We start from the raw sequence: 23,216 nt of genomic DNA, 5'->3' as shown, positions 1-23,216 counted from the left end.
TGATTGATTTTTATTTTAAGAATTAATAGAAAACACAATTAGTGGAACTTTGTTAGTGGCTTTTCTTCAATAGTACTGCAGGGAAGAAGACTTTTCACAGCAGCTTCTTTGGCCGCTACTCAAGACAAATTTGTCATCAGTTAAAGACACAACTTCAAGCTGGTAGCCCTGTTTTCATGGCAATACAAATCCTCGCTGCGCTGGGCTGACTTGAGTCAAACTGAGTCAAGCAGAGCAAGCACAGTGCATAAAAAAAAACCATTTCACACACTGTGAGTCAGCCCGGTGAGGACAGCTGATGTGGTCGCTGTCCTTGGTGCTGAAAGGATTGTCGTTGTTGGGGGACATGAGAGGGGAAAAGTTCTGGTTTGGGTTAACCTAACTACTTGGTTATGGCAAGGGGATCTCTGTAGTCATGATCACAATAACAAACAACTGATCATGGCAAGGGAATGACCACCTCTATGGTTAAAAGAATCCAGTGTTGACTGTCAGTTGGAAAAAGGAACTGAACAGTGTAAAGTCCAACGTTTGATTGATCCATCCATCCAGACTGATCCTCTCTCTACGTGGGCTGAGTTGATCTATAACAGATCACACCATATCACACCTTCCTCCTTTGCTTCTGACAGACAAAAGTCAAAATTTTTGGGGGCATTTGCTGAATTGAATGATACTCTGGTTTCCCTTGTGAGGACAGTCTCCGGTAGCCACACAGCAAACAAAGATGTCCAGGCCCTCATTAGCATTTGAGGCGAGGAAGCCATTCAGAGGGCGTGGACAGTTAGAAAGCAAAAGAAGCAGTGGATTTCTCAGTACCTGGCGGAAATAAGGATACAAGACACAGCCTCAACAACAAATCTGGGGAACAAATTAAAAATATTAAAATATGGAAAGAAGATGTTAAAATCAAGGATCACAATGTGAGCACTAAATGGAAAAAATATGAAGCAGTTAAACAAAAATGTCCTGCTCTATGAAAAACATTGGAAACACAGGGAGGAGCCTGTCACTAATGCTTCACATGGATCTTAAAAGTATCTAAATACATGGCCAAGAAATTGTTTGTCTGGATTTCAAGCCAGATGGCAATGCTCCCCTGGTGGACAAACCTGACTAGTCATGCTGGCATAAATGGCAGGCGGTTTGAATCCCAAAAATATCTCAGTATAAAGTTTTTTAAGTCATGTCGGAAGATGTTTTGAAGCTTTTATGTTTTCACTCTCAGATTTCTTCTCAGATCTTCTCGGAAAAGGTCCCCAATAGGTAACAGGAATGCGCATGCCCACACACACACACACACACACACACACACACACACACACACACACACACACGCACACACTCAGTAGCGGGTCAGGTTGTGTTTGCCTCAGGTTGGCCCGAGGGCTAGATGGCTCTCAAAGAACAATGAGACAATTTTCTTCAGGAGGCAGGAAGTTACATCAACATGCCCCACGGCATTGACACATACACACACATAGACACACACAGACACATACATATACACACCCACACCTTCAACTTGAAATCTGGTCATTTCACCTTGTTTCTTCACCCTGAAATAGTGATTAAGAAAAAGTGATTTAAGAAAATAGATGAACATTAATTTATTATTTTTTAAAAAACTGTTAGTTGTTTCACTATCTTCAGGTTGCAATTGATGTTTATATCTCATTATAGATTTGACATGATATTTCAAAATGATTTATTCATTAAAACTACTACAAGATTTTTTTTAAATTTTTGTTGTCGATTATGGCACCATGTGCAGACTCAAGATGATGATGGTGAAAAAAAGTTAACTTTATTTCACCGTAGCACCAGACTACATAGCAGCTTCTTTCCTCAGGCTGTAAGCGTAACAATTTGTTTTCATTTAATGACTTGTCCAAGCTGGATCAATCAGAATCTGACTAGGTGACAGGCATGAGAATAACTATAATAACTCTATAGAAATAGCCAGGCTTCTCTCTGATGGTCTGGCTTGCTTATGTAGGTCATGTAGAGGCATTAGTATTAAACTGAGACTGTTTCATAACCAGTTCAAAGTTCCTCGTAGTATGTTTAATATATTATAACATCTATTTTTATTTAGATATTATATATAATTTATCTAGAACCAATTATAATTTTACTTTTTGTTTCATTTTTTTTACCTTTTACCTATTTTATTTCATTATTTTTTATTTCAATTTTGGTAATCCACCTTGTGTTATACTTATATATATCTAAGCTTAAAATATATTTTACATCTGCAGTAAAAACTGTGCTTTATGTTTTTTTGTTTTTGTAATTTGTTAACTCATATTTTAAATTCAACAACAACTAAATTCTAAAAAATCTAAACATTTTTTTTCCATAAGGTCTGATTTCATTCAATTAGTGTTTCCTGTAGCAGGGACAGATCTCCCTGATTCATATACAGCATCTCACTCACACACACGCACTGAGACACACAATAAATGAGATGTAAAGCTGTGCGGCCTCAAGGTTAGGGTGAGTGAGCATGAGCAGGCAAAAGAAGAAGCAGGAGAAACGTCCACACAGCACATTTGTTTCTGTTGGTTCCAGAAATGAGTAAAGAGCGAGGGATCACAGATATAATCACTGAGCAGCAGCAGGACTCCTCTGATGTTTTCAGTGACACACTGCTAAAGGAGGCTGTCAGCAAATTAGATGACACACCAACACCTCTTGCATCACAATAAGAAGGAGCTAGTACACACTCTCATACCAACACACACAAAATATGCATACCCCCTGTAGACACACAACACTTGTATGAAAAGCCATTTCTGCAGTATTTATTGTCATTTCTGTGATTCCTATTCTTTCCATTCTAAGTGCCTCTTTAATTCGTCTCCACACAAACACAATTATTGGATTATTCACTATTCAGTTTCCAAACCTTTCATTCAGTGAAATGAACACACACACACACTCACACACATGTGCACATGTCTGGGCATGTGGTTGCTGCGGCCCAGTTTCCAGCTTTTGACCGTACAACACACATCTGAATTTACATGTGTTTGGAACGCTGCGCCAGAGAGGCAACTGGACTTGATTCATTTTCTTGAAGATGTTCTACCTCTCATCTGATGAGAACATGTGCAGTGAAGTAATATCAGTTTCCTGTTTCTTTCACAATCCAGCATCATCAAGGTCTTAAGTGGTTACTCACCATGTTTGAGGCAGATTGGGTCGTCGAGGCTGGGAAGAGTACATCACTGTGTAAAATATGACATGTCCTGTTGCCACTAGGGGGCGCTGTGACTGTAACTTAATATTAGCATGTAAATGTGTTCAGGCAGGGACTCTTATGAAACGTGTGAAGTTTGGGGCAAATAGGCCCATGTATGGTGTAGTTACAGCAACTTCCTGTTTTACTGTGAATCGTGGAAATTCACTGAGCTGCCATGGCCACACCCCTCAACGAAAACTCCAGCTTTTCATTACTTTTCATCACAAAGGTGTTAAGTTAGCCCTGATGAAATCTGAAGTTGATTGGGTTAAACCTCGAGGAGGAGTTTGTTAAAATACAACACTAAATTGCCTTCAAGTCAATCTGTTTGTCAGATTGACTTGAGTCACAACAACCTGCAGAAACATTATCAGCTACTTACAGCTGCAGAATCGTATTTTCCCCCCTCTGTATGGCGTAGCTGCTGGATCCATATGTATTTTTCCTCATTGTAAAAGTCCCTTTTGTTTTTTATGTATCTTTTTTTTTTATTATTATTATTATAGGCATTGCTCCTCAACATAGAGACTATAGGTACTATTGTCAATGCTATGGTCATCAGTTTGACTTTTGTCACTTTTCTAAATTACACACTGATAAAACGTAATTAAGACTTTAACTTTAAGTTTTAACATCTTCTGGATGTAGTCTGATGAGGTATATGATCTGCTGCTCTCTACTGGTCCCTGTTTTCCCAAATTCATGATGACAAATCTGCGTAAGATATAGCCCTTAGTGTTTAAAGGGATAATTCGGATTTTTTGACATGAAGTTGTATGACATCCTCACCATCAGTGTCGTGCATCAGCAGTGACTTTTCCCCCACTGCGTCCTGTGAGCCGAGGTCTGTCCCGCTGTTGTTGCTGAAGAAAGTAGTTACGGCTAGTTTGTGGGGTCACGAAGATAAAGCATTTTGCTTCAAAAAACAATATCCGTTCAAAAGAGTAAAACATTTGCATCACAAAATCGTTTACGACAAAAAAGTCAGACCTCACGATCACCTGGCACTATTTCCCCTCCCTTCGTATCACTGCGCGCTTCCGCCTGTTGACACACCGCACCGCTCCATCAGCTGTTTCGTTAGAGCTAACGTGAGTACTAGCGAGATTATTAGACAAGAGGATATATAAAAATGGTGCAGATTGGCGATTATCCGGGTTGCAACAACAAAGATCATACCAAGTCGCCGTATATATTTCACCGCTTTCCTGTCACGGACATTGCTATTAGGCAACTTTGGCTTCTTGCCATAGGCTTGAACATTGAAGCGAGACTGCCAAGGGTGAAAAAGCTTCGTGTGTGTAGTGCACACTTCAGCAAGGACGATTATGTTCCTACACGCCCAGGAAAGAGGAAGAAACATGTTTTGAAGAGCGCTGCTGTGCCACGACCCCAGGTAAGAACAACTATCTACAAGCTAAAGATGGTGCCTTTTTATATGATGACTGTTATTATTATTGTCAGCAACGACCGCTTCTCTGTCTCTCTCCTCTCTCTCTGCCCGTTTTGTCCAAATTCGAAGGCTGCTCCACATGCAGCCCACAAATGCAGCCTTCCCCACCCTCGTTTAGGAGGACGCACCGCTACTATCCTTCGCGGCCTCACATATTCCAAGATCCAGTCCCGAAACAGAAGAGGAAGCAAGAGAAAATGGCGACATCAAGTGGCGCAGACATGACATTTAAATTTAAGTAATGGGTTTATACTCGGTTTTTAGTCATTTGAACATCCAACGCCAGATATGTTAAACTTCAAGGGACTATAAAACCTCAAAATTTCAACTTTCAGTTAAAATACGTGACGCTGGTACTGCTATGGTAAATATAGTTGTTATTCACCAATGGGTTAATGTTTATTTTGTAATGTTGATAATTCAATTTAGATTTGACACATTGTACACACATAAATAAATGTACACGTTTCATAGATTTGAACCAAAACAGACTTTAATGCATGAACACCTGGTGACGCAACCAGGAAATACTCCGAAGGCTGGACCGTCCCATTTAACAACGGTGGACGCAGCCTTCAAGGTCTCTCCGAAGGACCCGGCCTCCGTGGGCCGCAAAGGCCGCGTCCTTGAAGGCTGCAGCCCCTGAATTTGGACACAGCCAGCCAGTGCTCAGCCATTTCCTGGTTACTGCTTTTTTGCTACTTGCTAGTAATATTTGTAATAGATATCTGTCTTGTTTATTCACTCTGGCTGGAATGTTTCCTAGATATATAACGCTGAAACTAAGGTCAAGCTGTAAGTTAATAGTTGATCTAATCGCTGTTATTACATCTACCCAGTATTAAGTGATGTTCGGACACTCCCAGAATATGTGGAAATGGCCAGCAGACATATTACCACACCTTCTCCAGCACTGTCCTTGTTCTGGGTTGTTGGTCTGTGAGCTTTTAATGTTTGGAGTTATGAAGTACCTTAAAACATTTTTCCAGGTGAATTCCCTCCACAGGTCTGAACTAGAGGTGTGGACCGTGTCCTGCAAATATTAAGCCAATCATCTCCAGATAACTGTATGTTAGCTTCTTTCTCCCATCTTGCTTTAATATAGGTTGTAGAAAGACCCCTGTCCAGTTGTAGAGCGGAATAAATCCTGGAAATCAGCTTTCTTTTAGTTATTATAGAGTTATTTTTACATGCATTAGTAAATATCCTGATTAGGCTCATTCCCTCCTCTCCACAGGTTTTAATGTTTTTTCCATAATAATGTCTCAGTTGGAGATATCTGAAAAAAATATTTTTTCTCTAGATCATAGGTTTCTGAAATTTGTTGAAAGGAGTCTAATCCAGTGTCAGAGGAAATTTTGCAGTATGAGGTGATACCCAGAGCCAACCAGTGTTATAATCTGCTGTCCAGTTCAGCTGATGTGAAGTCCATATCATATGCTATCCAGCGTAGTATTCGAACATTTCTCTCAAATTTTGAGTGCTCTTTGTGCCAGATGTTAAGGGGGGTCACAATCCAATTAGTCATTTTACTTAAATATTTTTTTGGAAAGTTATGTCTCCCAGTAAAGACGGGAGAGGTCGGCTACATGTATTAAATTCTGTTCCAAATCCTTCCATTTTGTGTCACATTCCAGATCACACCAACAGACCAGAAAACGCAGCAGTGCTGCCTTGTAGTAATCTTCCAAACAGGGCAAGGCCATTCCACCTTTATCTTTAGGCAACTGTAAAGTCTGAAATCTAATCCGTGGTTTCTGTTTTCCCCAAATAAATGATGATATCATCCTATTCCATTCGTTAAATTGCTTGGGAGGTACGTCAACTGGCGGGGACAGAAAGAGGAATAAGAGCCTGGGTAGTATATTCATTTTAATTATGTGTTCTTAAATTTACATGTCCTATAAATGTTCTTGTGCGGTCCCTGATTAAAGATCAAGGTTTGGGTTTTGTGTAAATTTAATTTGTAACCAGATTTTGAGTCAAATTCTTTAAGAAGTAACAGTAATTTAGGCAGGCGTATTTTGGGGTTAGTAAGGGTCATAAGAATATCATCCGCGTATAAACAGATTTTATGTTCTGTGTTTCCAATCAGACTAGAGTAATAGAGTAATAGAGGGAGTTCAAAACCTTTATTACTTGATCATTAAATCCAAAACATTTCAGAACCAAATATAGATAATCCCAACAGACTGAATCAAAAGCCTGTTCGGCGTCAAGACTAATAACTACGGATTCCATGTTATTATTTCTCGCATGATCAATGAGGCCAGGAGCCCACCACACATTATCCTGGGTTTGTCCATTTTTCACACCCGGATCTATCAGGTCTGCTATGATATTTTCCATTCTTTTTGCCAATATTTATGCATATAATCTATAATCCATGTTTAGCACTGATATAGGTCTGTAAGAACTACATTCTGTCTTGTCTTTACCTGCTTTGGGGATTACTGAAATAATTGCTTGTCTCCATGAAGGTGGTGTCTCTCCACCTCTAAGAATGTAGTTAAAACATTCCTAAGTACTGGTACCAAGGCCTCCCTGAAGGCTCTATACCATTCTGATGGATAACCATCGGCCTTTGGTATTTTGTTTGCTTTCAGTCTTGATATGACTTTATTTATTTCTTCCTCTGTTATCTCCTGGGTCATTATTTTATTCTGTTCTGTCCCTACAGATGGTTAATCCAGGGATGCTAGAAAATCTGATACAATTTCCAACCCAGCTGCCTGTGGTTGAGTGTATAAGTTCTTATAGTAAGTTTCAAAGGAGCCTTGGATGTCCTCCAATTTGTAATACACTTCATTGGTCTGGGGGTCTTTAATTTTGTGTATAAATCTCTCTGCCAATTGTTTACGTATCCTCCATGCAAGTAACTTTTTAGATTTTGGACCATTTTCATAAAAATCTTGCTTAATTTAGCTTTTTTTTCAATTGGCTTTTTATATATGTTATTTAGGGTTTGTTTTGACTCCTGAATTCGATTTAAAACAACATTTTCATCATATTTCATATGTCTTATCTACAAAAATGTTTAGTTTTGCAGTCAAATCTTTATCTATCTTATCCTCTTTTTCTTTTACTTTCTGCTTCCTGGCTAACCACATTATAAGTTTGCCCCTTAGAACAGCCTTAGCTGCATCCCATAGAGTACTAGGTGATACCGTACCTTTATTATTATACGACCTGTAATCTTTTACTTCATTCATTATATATTTTTGACATTGAGGATCATTTAAGAGGCTAGTATTCAATCTCCATGAGGTCTTCTTTAGTCTGTCATCTAAATGTAATGTCAAGTATACCCTAGCATGGTCGGAAATGTCTCTTACATCTATGTCACATTTAGTAATTCTGTGTCTGTCAACTTTAAACATAAAAAAGTAGTCTATTCTCAAGTACATTGAGTGTGGATAAGAGAAAAGGGTGAACCGTTTATCAGTCGGGTGCAATTCCCTCCACACATCATACCTACTTCTCTGAGCAGTTTTCTTGTGTATAATGCTTCAGGTTTCACAGTTTTTGTTCTGCTTGTGGAGTCTAGAGAAGGATGTAGATGCATGTTAAAGTCCCCTCCACATATCAGCACTCCTGATGTTTCTGTACTTTTAATCAGCTGTTTATCATTTCCTGGTGGTCTATATACATTCAGTAACGTGATTTTTCTATTATCAATAGACCCTTTGACCAGCAAGTAACATCCTTCTTTATCTGTAATTTGTGAGGAAAACTGGAAGTTAATCCTATTTGAAATTAGTATTGCCACACCTCTTGTATTCCCTTTCTCAAATGAAGAATAATATGAGCTTTTAAAACCCGTTTTGCGTGGTTTTTCATGCTCTGTGCTTATAGGGTGCGTCTCTTGCCAGAAGATTATGTCTTGTTTCTCTCTTTTCATTTTAGCTAAAGCTTTGCTTCTCTCTATGGGGTTATTTAGCCCATTAACATTAAGAGTGACTACTTTATATTCCTGATGAAGCATTTCAATCAGTGTTTAAATGAGAGACTTGACCAGGCACTCAAATGTCCATAGATGACCTGAACAGAAGAACATATGTCTGTGTAACAAAATAAAACATAACTTGTGAACATAGCATACTTACTGAACATTAATGACTTCCATCTCTTAAGTGTGAACATTACTTCTAGGATGAGAGAGGAGTCCATTGACAAAGAAGGAGCCCCTCTCTGTGCCACTTGGTATCTCTGACAGGTGTTAAACATCAGAGCAGTGCACATAGAAAACTGTCAGATCGCAGACATACGGTCAGTTTAATTGAAGCATGTTAGCCACAAAGCATCCTTATTGCATCGAAACCCCTTGAGTTTCTCTTCGATGTGCTTGAGGCGAGCCTCACTGTGCCGTGATTCTACGCCCGCTGTTTCCCAAGTAGGCTGCATCTGTCTCACTGAAGATGTGTTTCGTGCAGGGGCCGCCGCCTCACCGTCCTCCGGGATTAATCCTCTTTCCGCAGGTTGTCTTTCGTCTCCTGTGCGCAGTTGTAGACCGTTGGGCCGGTATCAAGGAACACTTTAATTTTCGCCGGTTAGAGGGTCTGGAAGCGGATTTCCCTCTCCCTAATAGGAGTGTACAACTTTATTTTTCAGTCAGATAGTCCTACTCAAAAAACACTCCATTGAGGGGAATCTCTTTCTTTTTCCAGGCAGAGCGGAGCACTAGCTCTTTAGTTGTGAACTCTCTTGTGGGTTAGAGCCTTGTGACCGGTAGGGGTGTCGGGGAGGGTCAGCTCTTTTTTAAAAAACTCTTCCAGGAATACTTTCATATTATCCCCCTCGGCCCCCTCGGGAATACCGTGGATGCAGATGTTATTCCTGCGTGAACATGCCTCCAGGTCCGTTAGCTGGTCTTGGATGGATTTCTGAAGTTCAAGCTTGTAAGGGAACATCTCATTAACGTCCGTGTTACGCTCTTCCACATCGGCCACCCTCTGCTCCGTCTCCTCCACTCTTTCTGTTATTTCTTTCAAATCGGAAACAATACCATTTAGTTTTCGGTTTATTTCTCCTCGGAAGTCCGCCATCTCGCTCTTGAGTGTCCCAATTGTTTCATTGATTCCTATCTTCACAGCCAAACGAACCGCCTGTATCTCAGCAATGATGTTAGCTCGAATAGCTTCCATAGTCCCGTATTCAGTTAGTGTTAGCGAGTTAGGACTATCGCCCGTGTCTTCACTTTTCAATGGAGAATTGTCCTTTTTGTGTATACATTTCATTCTTATAAAATGCATGTTTGATGCTGTCATATTTTATTAATAACAACACTTTCACTAACAGCTAACCCGCTGTTATATTTATATTCATATTAAAGCCGCTAACAAAGCGACACAGGACATGAGAGAAGCATAGCAGAAATGTCAGATAGTTCAAACCACTGTGTTTGATATATATTTTTAAATATCACAGTTATAGTTGACATTTTAACAACAGTAATAAACAAGTTTGCCAACTTCACATCTCCACAATGCAAATCAACTTCTAGTTGTCTGCTGGGTATTGATGTTGCATGAGGTCTTGGTGATTCTGTCTATAAAGACTCATTAAGTCCTTCTGAACATGATAATTCTGCAAAGGATTCTGAATTCCCCTGATTCTATTCTATGGAATAGAATCTTTTGTCCCCCATCTTTTAAAGGCATGGAGATTGATATAACAGCCAAAGAAAATAAATTATTATGACCAAAAAACTCACCGTTTCAATGGGCATGTTGTTTAACGGCAAGAAATAGTGCAGAGCATAACCTCCATTCCAACTTGATGTTTTTCAACAGACAAGATATAACATGTCAATCAGTGAGCTTTAGAGGTGTTGATAGGTGGATACTGTAACCTTTGGACAGAGCCAGGCTAGCTGTTTCCCCCCGACTCAGTCTTTATGTTAAGATTACAGGCTGGGCACACTGGATGCCTGTGTGCTGCATGGCAGCTGCATAACTGAGCTGCTGCTGCTCACTCGCATGTTTGTGTTCACACAGGCTGCCTTGGCAGCTGCTGCTGCCCTGTCTGTTTACATGGAGTTTGACTTTGATAATTAGTATGAAAGTATGATGACATGATTTTCCTTTACCCCGCTGAAAGAGCCAGAGAGCCGGAGGGGGAACAAGAGGGAGAAAATGTGAAAGTGAAAGAAAGAGAGTGCAAGAAACTGCCCCTCACCTGCTGTGTGTATTCTCTTCATGTCTGTGACATTTACATTTACATTTACATTTACATTTACGTTTACATTTAAGGCATTTAGCAGATGCTTTTGTCCAAAGCGACTTACAATAAGTACATGTACACGCCAGAACAGAGAAGAGTCGCGACTTCGCTGAGCGACCTTTTTTTGCTCTCGGCGATGGCAGTACCAGCCGGCCAGCTGATGTAGTGGAGCGAAGTGCTCGAGCTTGGGCGTGTGGTCTGACCAGTGTTTGGAGGTAGATGGGTGCAGTTCCATTGACGGCCTTGAAGGCCAGTACCATCTACACATATTCTACACATACAGACATTTAGACTGTAGTGAAATGCAGCTATGTTGTCCATATGACTGTCTACAGGTCGTTTTCAGATTGATTTTTGCCGAGAACCACACGTGTGTTGCGGTAAAAATAGGCGAAGAGACTCAGCAGCCATGCTTGATATGCGCATGAGAAGCGCGTCTCAGGCATCCAGTAACTGGACAGTAACAGGCGTCAACTCTCCAATAAACCTTGTGTGAAATTAACTATCCATATGTTTGCACTTCTCTCCCCCGACAGCTGATTCTTTGACCTGCTGTAAATCTACCAGAGTCAGTAATCTGACTGGTTTATCAGACTCACAAACACATGAACAAAGCAAAAAGTAGGACAAAGGTCAAAGGTCATACAGACAATGCTCTATGTGGGGAAGACACATGGGAATCAGATGGTCCAATCTGATCATCTCTGACCTCTGACCTCTAAGTCCCTCTGATGGCTCCACCTGTTAAAAATGTTATAGTCAAAAGTTCATGAAATCTCTCTGGAGTCAGAATCATTAAAGCTTAATCCATCTGTTCCATTAAAACTTCATACAGATCAAAGAGAGAAAGGGATGAAAAGGATTAAACTGGAAAAATGCACTGGCCCTTTAAAAACAACTTAATGGAGTGAAACAGAGCAAAACGTGTGGGCGTCTGATCCTGTGAAGCATGGAAAAAAAAGCAAAACTACAATATTTAGTAAAATCCTCTTCTGGAGAGATCCAGGGCATTTTAAGCTTAGCTTAGTGAAAGCCTAGTTCCATTAAGGAGAAGAAATACAATGTTTTTATATATATCTATAATATATATACACACACATATATACACATACATATATGTATGTATGTATATATATGTATATGTATATATATATATATATATATATATATATATATATATATATATATATATATATATATATATACATATATATATATATATATATATATATATATGCATATATAATTATGTTTAATGTATGTATTTATTGATTCATTTCGGTATTTTTGTTGCTGTATGGTTTTATTGTTTCAAATGTATTATTTACTTAATTCACTCAATTATACATGAATCCCTATTTGCTATTATATTTTGTTATTTATTATTTTATATTTTTTTGCATTAAAAGTATAAACATTCCTTAATCAATTTATTTACTCCACTTACTGTAGTATGAAATAGCAAGAAGAGCTTTTGCCACTATCACAACCTCTGTTGCCAGTTTAAGTGAAACAACATTGCTCCCAATAACATATTTATGTGTTTTATACAGAATGGCGAGCCAGAAAAACAGCACAACATTCTCGCATTGTGTCTTTCCTCACAAAGGACACAACGCAACTCCTGGTCCAAACGCTGGTCATCTCCCGCCTAGACTACTGCAACTCGCTCTTGGTTGGACTCCCAGCCTCTGCGACTAAACCCTTGCAACGTATCCAGAACTCTGCAGCGCGCCTCATTTTCAATCTACCCAAATTCTCCCATGTGACCCTCCTCCTCCGTGACCTCCACTGGCTTCCTGTTGTGGCCCACATCCGATTCAAGACCATGGTGCTGGCCTTCAAGGCCGTCAACGGAACTGCACCCATCTACCTCCAAACACTGGTCAGACCACACGCCCCAGCGCGAGCACTTCGCTCCACTACATCAGCTGGCCGGCTGGTAATGCCATCGCTGAGAGCAAACAAAGGTCGCTCAGCGAAGTCGCGACTCTTCTCTGTTCTGGCACCCCAGTGGTGGAATGAACCGACCAATGTCAGGACAGCAGAGTCACTCACCATCTTCCGCAAAAGACCCAAGACTCACTTGTTTAGACTTTACCTCGACCCCGCATAGCATGACTCCCCCCACCCCCCACCCCCCCAAAAAAAGTATATGCACTTGTATGTTCTTACCCTTAGCACTTAAATCATAGCACTTATGTACTTAAGGTATCCTTGATAAATAGCAGCTACTTTGCTCAGATGAGGGCTTGAAAATTGTACCTATTTTTTCTTTCCTACTTTATCGACGGTGATATGTTGTGGTTTCTTTCTTGTGACAAATGTATTTATTGTAAGTCGCTTTGGACAAAAGGGTCTGCCAAATGCCCTAAATGTAAATGTAAATGTCACCATGAACAGGCTGTTAAAAAGAGGCTAAACATTCTAAGTTGTCCCCCTCGAGCCTTCCTTCTCCTCTACCTCTGCCTGGCCGGACGAGGATTTACTGCTGAAAACCTGTAAAAGTATTTTCAGCTGTGTGTGCGGCTGGGTGGAGCAAAGTGTATTTGATCAACCTGCTGAAGATCGACACTTCGGCTCCCAGCCCCCACTGGGATCAAGTGAAGGAACACATCACAAGCTGGAGTCAAAGTGGTGTTTTACCAGGAAGAGAGCGAGCTAACCTGAACCGTAATCTTAGTGATGAAGTGGACAGTGTGAGGACTCGTATAATTGGACAGCACAGAGCGTATGGAACATCAGCGGCTGACAGACTCCCTGCAGACTGATGTGAAGCTTCTTCCTCTCAGCCCATTATTAAAGTCACATCTTACACTCTATATATTCATTACATCACATTTCATTTTAAAATGAGACATCCAGCTCTGGGAGAAAATGAGCAAAAATTACTATCTGACAAAACGATGACTGCGGGAGAAGTAGAACTCACCATTAAGTGAAACTGCTGGTGCAGTAACAAGACTGGAGATGTAAGTCCACTTCTCAAACATTGATAACACAAATAATATTTATAATCTGTTGAATATATCATGGTAGATATTCCAAGTTAGTTTAAGAGAAGAGACTCCTACAGAGAAACTACATCTACATCACTGATGAAATTTAACTATTTTAGGTTCAGTCGGTCTTCAGGGCAAGGAGAAATATTGATTAATTGATTGAAAGCATGTGGACCTCAAATGACATGTGCCACCCAATGGATCAATAAACCAAGCAGCCGTGTGTGCAGTACATCATTATTGGATCAGTTACCTGGGAGCACACGGAGCTCTGCGTCCGTCCCCGTCCTGGTGCTGCCAGGGTTGTCAGCAAGACAGCGGTACGTGGCAGAGTCCGGTGGCTGGACGCGGCTGACCTGCAGCGAGCCCGATGGCAGCGTTGCCAGGCGGGAGTCAGGGTCAAAGGTCAGTGGCAGGTCCTCCCTGTTCTTCTGCCAGCGGATGATGGGCGTTGGGTCGCCTGAAACCTCACAGCGCAGCAGGGCGGTGTCGCCAAGGTACGAGGAGACGGACTCAGTAGGTACAACCACCTTCAATGGACCTGGATGAGACAAGAATGGGAGGGATTATGATCAGCAGAATTTACTCAGCATAAAAATACATATTATAAAAGGGATGGTCCCGGTCCTTGATTATGGTGGGCTGAGCCACCTTCGAGGCCGTTGAAGAACACACCTGACTGCATTACATCAGTGTTACGGCTTCAAACTAATTTTTAAAAATTGTTAGATATTGCTGTTTATTTTGATTTCTTTGTAGGCTAAGTGTGGATAGGTGGTGCAATGAGAAGGACAGCACTGAGGAGGAAGATGAAGAAATGAAGAAATGCTAAAATGAATCCCCCGTTATTTTATTATTAAAAAGCTTTTATTATGAAAGAGAGAAATTGTTGGGTTTTCACCAGCAGTAATTTTACATCAGTCATGAAACCATGTTGCCATTAACTTGTCAAGCAGACAGTACAGAGACAATCTACACCAACCACTGGAAGCACCACTGTACAGAAACTCTCTGATGCTGGACTATAGGCATAAGAAATCATGTCAGTGATGGGGCATAAATGAGGATCATCCCTGCAATGATACTGGCACCCAAACTTCAACAATAGAAGATGCTGGAGCAATATCCTTGCTTCTGGCAACAACCAAAAGCACTCCTGTCCCAGTAAAGAGAAGTGTGAACATAATGGTCAGATCCAGATATGTTGATAATCACCCCAGTCTTTAAGCATGCTTTCCACTGTGTCTGTATGCTGCTTGACAACCGTTCTGCTAAATGTCGCTGAGGAGCTATATTGCTTGGCAGAAGAATGACAATTTGTTATCAATACATGTTTTCCATTTTTTGTTGCTGTGTGTTATTTGATGAAACCTTTCCAGGTATATGCTGTATGTTTTATAGGCTGTGGTTTATAGTCATTTTAGAACAGCTAAGGGGGTTTTAGGCACTTTGCTTAATGTTGTGCCTACCAAAGCCCCTAAGCTGTTCTAAAATCACTGTAAAACGGAGCCTCTTGGGCCTTATTGCTTTCTTTTGTCGATCGTTCTTTGACTCTCGCCTCAACTGAGCCATACTTAACTGTAGTGCACTGTACTAGACTGTTCAGAATGAGCTGAACTGAGCTGAAATGAAGCATTTCCATCTGAACTGCACAGTACTGAATTGTACTGAACTGTACTGTTTAAACTAAACTGAACAGTACTTAATAGTGCTGCACTGAACTTGAATTGTTATATCATTCAATCATGGACTAACGAACACCCCACAAAAAGTAATGACATCAACATCTATACTGTTATAATCATTACTATTACTGGTACTGCTGCTTTGACCACTACTACTACAACTTACTCTATTACGACTACAGTACTACTCCTGTTTCTACTTCTACAATCATGGCTAAACAGGATACTTGTACATCTCTCTATCTACGAAAACTACCGCTGTCAGTACTGATAGTGCTTCTGCATCAGAAACCAAAGACACACAGGAGCATTAGAGGTGAAGAAGACCAGAGACACGATACACAGCAGGTGCCGATGTGAGACAGAAAGAGTAACTGCATTTGGACCGATGAAAGTTAGAAGGACAAAGGGACAGGGAGAGTGTAGACAGGCAGTGTCCGGCCTCCTGCATTCAGGACCCACACTGCTAACTGTCTGATCACATTCACTTCAACAACAAACAGCCTGTAGCCACAGAAACACATGACCCTGCTGACTGCCAGCCTCATTCTGCTCTCACACTGAAAAGCCTGCTTAGATTATCATCTGAAGCTCATGTGTGGCTGAGTTTTAATTCCAACATGGCTGTCAGGGCCTCTGGGCAGATTAACTACAATCTCCAGCAATGTCAGGAATTCAATGAAGTTTATTCTCCTCTCTGTGTTGATGTTGTTCTGAGATTTTTAGTTGAGTTTATATAGTCAGTCACAAAATCAAAAAAGAGAGTCAAAAGAGAAAGTCAGACAAGTCACAGAAGACCACGTATGAGTGACGTGCTCCAACAGTAATTACACAAACACACAAAATGACGCCATCCAAGAGGACATTATTGTGGCTCAACATACCTAGCTACTACATAAAACAGATAATTGTTTACAGTCGCATAAAAAAATACATAAATAAAATCACAAATTGATGTTTCTAATCAGATTAAATAAATATTTAAAAATTATGCAATGTGTTAAATAGTGAATGTGATGCCGTAGGTTGCTTTTTATCCCTGCTTCGAGTCTTGAAGCTAAGCTAGGCTAAACCCATCCAGTCGAGAACAAAACAAAAATAAAACATTTCCAAAAGAACTACTGAAAGCAGCTTAGTGTAACCCATATTTACGTTTCTTGTTAGGCTGCAACCTCCGTGATCATAATATATAATGTGTAATGTATATTATTTTTGTGATATGAGACTATATATCTTAGATTTTGGATGCTGTTGATGTAATATAGTATGAATGTTGTCTTTTTCTGGTTTTAAGGTGGCATCAGTGATGTCATTTTCTGAACTAAGCTAATAGTCATCCATATTGTTGCAATATTGACATTGAACATATTGGGATATTTAATTTCGTTGCCCAGTCCTAGCGTTTATGAAGTGCTATTGAGGAGATTTCAACATATTGAGGTATATATTGTGTATCGTGATATAGCCTAAAAATGTTGTAATATCATTTTAAGGCCATATCACCCAGCCCTACCAGCCATGTTCAAACCAGGGAGGTTACACTTCATGGCTGGTGTCTCAACCTCTGAGCCACAGCACAATACAGAATCAAACTGTGGTTCTATAAAAAAAAGTCATGTGTTTTCTTCTGATTTTTAAGTTCTAGGAAATGGATGTTTTATAAGCATATGTTTCATTTAATGCATTTAAAATGATATTTCCAATAAAAAAATTTAAAAAACCTGCAGTTTGCTTTGTGTAGAAAGGTTTGAGACAAGGAATGTTTTGTTTTTGTGGTTGCATTGTGAAAAAAACTCGTTTTGAACAAGTTTCCAAATCTCAAGAAACCCAAACTCTGTCCGCATATGAATCGTTATGAAGACGTTTCTTCCGGTGAAGAGACAGAAAAATAAATGCAGTTTGGTCCCTGATTTCCCTTGCAGCTTGTGTTTCTGTTAATTTGTTTTCATGCTGGTTTGAATGGCTTTCTGCCTCCTCTGTTTTACCTTCACACACAGCCACAGCTGGTAAACTTTAACTCTGACACAAACACTAACTTTCATTTTCTGCAACATTAGAAAAGTTCAATTTGACTCTTGAATTGCAGGCAAGTCGCCACTGGATGCAGGTTTGTGCGCCCTCATGGTGGCAAGGACTTGAGCCACTGTGACATCACACAGATCGGAGGTGACGGGAACGCTGATGTGAATTTGGATCGTGTGTCTTATGTAAGTTCTGCTGCTGTCTGTTCCGATGTGGATCACACTGCTGCCTGCAGCTGCACACATACACACACGTAAACATAAAACATATTCCCTTGTTTTTGTCACTTGTGAGGACACTAACCCTAACCCTATTTAGTTCGAAGTCCTGTAGACTTAACCCCTACATGTCTAATTCATAAATCTTGAATACAAATATTTGAGGCGTATTATTAAATGAACTGGTTAAGGATGGGGAGACTTCCTGGTTGGTCATCACAAGTGTTGTGGGTCCTCAAAATGTTGGTGCGTGAACATATTTCCTAATGGTATTACTGTAGTACACAAGCAAGTCTTCATTCAGTACAAAACATGAAGGATGACCACTTTGTGTAACAAAAACTCCCCAGAATGGCACAAATTCTACCTAGAAAAGAGAAGCAAAACTGACCTGGGATCAGGTGGAATAATCTCTAATTGGACCTTTTCCTACAACCTAAGACTGAAAACTTAGATGCACAATATATAATTTCTGATGCTAGGGGTCTCTATCAAAACATAACAAAAGACATTTGTCAAATGTTGTGTGGGAAGGGTTGGGTGGAGTGCAGGGGCAAGACCCACTGCTCACCTACTTAGAGCCGACCAGCTCTGGAGAAGAGAGTGGGCTTGAAGAACCAAACCTTCTGGAGGATTAAACACCCGGTGTCACATCAGATTCTGCTTTGATACGGAACCCTTTACTGAAAGGAGGAGAGCCCAGAGATTACTTTTAACTTTTGGTATTAATAAGTGGATTTATGTTCACTTTCACTTATCAACCTGACTGCAGCAGTGATCCACGGAGGTGAACTCCATTGTCAGAGGGCAAACGTACTGTACTTCACAAAGTTAACGTTACAGAGCAGAGAGAGGTAAAGAAGACAGAGAACCAGAGTCTCTGGTGAGCGCTGAGTAATGTTTCACTTTTATTCATGTTTTATGTTTAGTCTTGTACGTGACTTCCTTACTCACTCTCCTGACTCTATATCAGAAGTTATAGCGACAGGAGACCAAATAAAATGTAGTTACCTTGATTTGGATTTTTCTGGTTTTGAACACTGTTGGAAACATTTATGATGTAAGAACACAACTCAACAAAATATATAACAAGGTTCTTGTCGTATCTAAGAACTACTTACGATAATGTTGTTGACTAAGTACAAGCGGGCAGATTTGTAATCTTTTGTTCTTTTATGTATCAAAGTGGCATCATGTTTCTTCTTCATAGGAACTGATCTGAGAACATGCTGCATACATTTGGAGTGAACTGCCTCATGAAATCAAAGCGGTGGAGTGGAGAGTTTACAGTGGATTTTCAATCAGACAGGAGATTCTGATCACACAGAATGAAAAATACCAAGATGAAGGAAAGCAGCACAGCATGTAAAGTCAGAGAGGAAGAGAAATGGGTCAAACCATCCAGATGGGAGGTTGAGGAGGAGGAGAAGAAAGGAAGAAATAAAGAATTACAGCAAAGGAGTGAGGAGAAGAAAAACAGGCATATTAAAACCTGAACTCAACATGCCTTCACTTCATCTTCCTGTTTTGGGATTCAAACAAGCAAACTCCATATTTTAATTGCCCCTATTCAAATTGTTTGATTTTACTTGCCCCTGGCCAAACTTATTGTTGAACCCTGCTAAACCTATAAATAGGGATGCGCCGATCAGATATTTAGTATTGGTATTGGTGCAAAATCACTGGATCGGGGGGGAGTGTAATGTGATCCGATTTATTAGCCTAAACTCTCCCATAAATTCTTAAACTGTGCACGGCATGCTGTAAAGAGAGCAGCGCGTGTCACGTGACTAGCTGGAGGAGCTTGAGTGAGACTCATCAGGTCAGCTGTATGGAGTTACTTTAAGCTAACAGAAGAAAAAAGCAAAACAGCTGAGTGCACTTTATGCAATGCAAGTGTTAGGAGGGGTGGCGCCCTGTTGAAAACACTTGCAAGGGGTATGCAAATTTTTTTACAGGTGACAAGTGCCAAAAAGAAAAGTGCACTGCAACAACCAATGCCGTTTTTCCACCAGCACGTTTGGGCACGCCAATTTGCATTTCCATCACCAGTTTTACTGCGTCAAATTGAGCCGAGCCGCAATCCTGCTTTGGAGTGGGGCCAAGCTGGGCCTAGGCCGCGGTGAAGTCTCACAACTGCAGCCAGCCCTAACAAACACCCATCTTCCCCTAAAATTGATACTCAACTCATGTCTGTGCAGGAAACCTGAGAGAAAGAGGTTTTTAGAGTAATTGTGTTCAGCTCTCAGTATCTTTGTAGCTTCTAACTGAATCTCTTTAGTTTCTCGCGTCCTGTTTGTTCTGCTGCATTTTAGTGTTTCATCGTGTTCACTCTTGGCTGTTTCTGGAGGCATGTTTAGTTAGTTAGTCATGTTTAGTAACTCTGCTGAGTGTGGTGTTCTGAAAAACTGAACAGTTTGTTCCATCAGTTCTCTCAATTTATAAATGGTCCAATTTGAAGTGATTTACGAATTTACGAAGTAATAATGTTACTATAATCCATTACCTTTACCTTTCTATAAATAAATAAAAAGCTTCTTTTTGTTTTATTGCTGCTTCTTCATTAATTTTCAGTGGTACTGATATATTTAAATAGATTAATTTAGTCCAAGTCCTATCTTTGCTGGCAGAGACAGACCATTACTGAAATGCAAAATGTTGCTGTTAGTGCAACACATTAAACAGCTAAAAGGCCTTTTTCACAGCTAATATTTGGACTTATTCTATTGATTGATTCTGATTCTACCTCTGATTCTACCTCTGATTCTATCTCTGATACTACCTATGATACTACCTCTGACACTACCTCTGATACTACCTCTGATACTACCTCTGACACTACCTCTGATTCTACCTCTGATTCTATCTCTGATACTACCTCTGATACTACCTCTGACACTACCTCTGACACTACCTCTGATTCTACCTCTGATACTACCTCCACAGGTGGATCAGAGGCGCAGCGAAATTTCACACAGAAGAGGATGCGGAGAATCGGTGCAGGATCCCCTCACTCAAAGGGCAGTGTGAATGGGGCTTCTCTCTCTCTCTCTCTCTCTCTCTCTCTCTCTCTCTCTCTGTCTCTCTGTCTGTCTGTCTCTTGTCTATGGACAATCTCTTCCTGTTGTGGGATGTAATCGACATGTGCAAAGTGTTGGACATAAACATCGGCATCCTGTCACTTGACCAGGAAAAGGCTTTTGACAGGATTGATCATAGATATTTGTTTTCAGTGTTTCGTGCTTTTGGTGTTGGAGAGGTTTTTTACATCATGGCTATAGAACCTTTGCTTTGTAACATCAGGAACAAACTCAAAAGCCAACAGCTCACTCAGCCAGCCTCTAACAGTGGCTGCTTATGCAGATGATGTGAATATTCTCACATAGGACAGGACACAGGACAGGGACTGGTGGATGTAAGAGCAAAAATGATGTCCTTCAGACTGCAGACTGTCCAGAGGCTGCTGTACCAGTGTGGTCTGCGGTGGCAGGAGACCGCGGAGCAGCTTCTGCAGAGAGTAAGTAGACTAGGATACAGCAAACAGCCACCTCAGTCCTGGAGGCATAGCAGGGTCTGAAACACACCAGGGACTCTGCTGCTTCACCTGGCAGGTGGCTCCTGGAGGAACCATTACTGCACAATAACTTTATTACATCACAGATACTGTCATCCTTCAGTCTGTGCCGTGCTCTGCAGAGAGCTGGGTGTCTCAGACTGGGACATCTGATACACAATGCAGGGGCGTCTCTCGAGGGTTTGGCTCAGAGGATGGACATCAGGTCCACTAGGATCCTGGACAGACTGGTGATGGAGGTCTGTGTTTCCCTGTCAGGACCCATGAGGACCTATGTTAAGAACTTTACGTGTATTGAACCGTGGGATGACGGAGGCCCTTACAGCTTTCCAGCCTTAACTGTTGCTCCTGTGGTGGGGAAGTGGCAGGAGGAGAAGGACAAATTACTAACTTTTTTTTGGGAAGTTGGAGTCTATAGAGAAGAAGCCGCTGTATCAGCTCTGTGTGAAGGTGTGTCGTCTGGGCTCCTTGGTCGGAGTGAAGGTGTCGAGGTGGGCCGAGGTGTTTGGCCGGAATAAGTCCCCAACAGGCAGTTTGAGGTTCTTGTATAAACTGCCTGTTGAAAAACAGGCAGCTGACCTCCAGTGGAGGATTATACATGGTACGATAGCTACGAACAGACACATAGCACACCTGGACCCTGGTCATGGGGTGGGCTGTCCGTTCTGTGCACAGGAGGAATCCCTGGTTCATTTGTTCACCCAGTTTCCTCGCTTAGCTTGTCTGCTGGGGCTGGTGGAGTCTTGGGTTTCAGGTTTTGGGGAACATTTTTCTTTAGAGTTGTTTATTTATGGTCCCAAATACCTGGTGAGGAAAAAGCATGTGTGTATTCTGGTGAACTTTGTGTTTGCAAACAAGGTGAAGGGTTCAGGATGCAGGGGCTGGTTGCTGCCCGTGTTTATTACCACACTGTTGATGATCTGAACTTTCTCAGCGCTCTGGGCGGTGGAAGGAGTGTTGTGCTCTGTGAGGGGGGCAGGAGAGCTGCTGCTCTCTTTTAGATTGGTCAAATATTGTTTTGGTTTTATTTTGTTTGTTTGTTTGTTTGTTTTGTTCCGGTTATGCACACCTGATTTTGATTTATCTTTGAGAATAACTAAATAAAGTTATTTTTAAAGTAAAGTCTCTCTCTCTCTCAATTCAATTCAATTCAGTTCAATTCAATTCAATTCAAAGGGGCTCTCTCTCCCTCTCTGTCTCTCTCTCTGTCTCTCTCTCTCTCCCTCTCCGTCTCTTTCTCTGTCTCTCTCTCCCTCTCACTCTCTCTGTCTCTCTCTCTAAAGCCAAAGCATCAAAATACAATTTGTACAAACATTCGGACAGAACACAATAAACAATAATATGAACATTAACACAACATTAAGATTGATTTATATTAATTATATATACAGTATATCTTGCGTGTGTGTGTGTGTGTCGGTCATTCACTGTCCCTCAGGTTGTGGCATGTTGACACATATTGGGCAGCAGATATGCCCTATCTCCTTCTCCCAGGAGTATTTTTAATGTTGAGAGGTCATTCAGCTCTTTGAACTCTGAGATTACCGAATTAAACTTGTTAAAATAAATGTTCCTGGTTTTGTTGAATGTTTTACATTGTAGGAGAAAGTGCATCTCTGTCTCAACCTCACCTGTTGAGCAGTGACCACATGTTCTGTTTTCTTTTGGTTGCCATGATTGTTTGTGTCTTCCTGTTTGGATTGTCAGTTTGTGGTCACTGAGCCTGTACTTGGTGAGGATCTGTCTCTGCTTTCTATCTCTGACAGTAGAGAGAGATTCTGATAATTCATCAT

At 40.8% G+C, this 23,216-nt stretch overlaps 1 protein-coding gene across 1 annotated transcript in view; it reads right to left on the bottom strand.

Moving 5' to 3' along the window:
• dcc (DCC netrin 1 receptor) overlaps window positions 1-23,216 on the bottom strand; it is a 245,377-nt gene that overhangs the window by 211,118 nt on the left and 11,043 nt on the right. The window contains exon 3 of the mRNA XM_073478346.1: window positions 14,178-14,465. Coding sequence (XP_073334447.1) covers window positions 14,178-14,465 — 288 coding nt within the window. The remainder of the gene's footprint in view (window positions 1-14,177; window positions 14,466-23,216) is intronic.

This window comes from Pagrus major, chromosome 12 (genome assembly GCF_040436345.1).
Source record: "Pagrus major chromosome 12, Pma_NU_1.0".
Taxonomy (NCBI): Eukaryota; Metazoa; Chordata; class Actinopteri; order Spariformes; family Sparidae; genus Pagrus; species Pagrus major.
The sequence above is the reverse complement of the archived record's forward strand: the minus strand, read 5'-3'. Positions and strand labels throughout refer to the sequence as shown.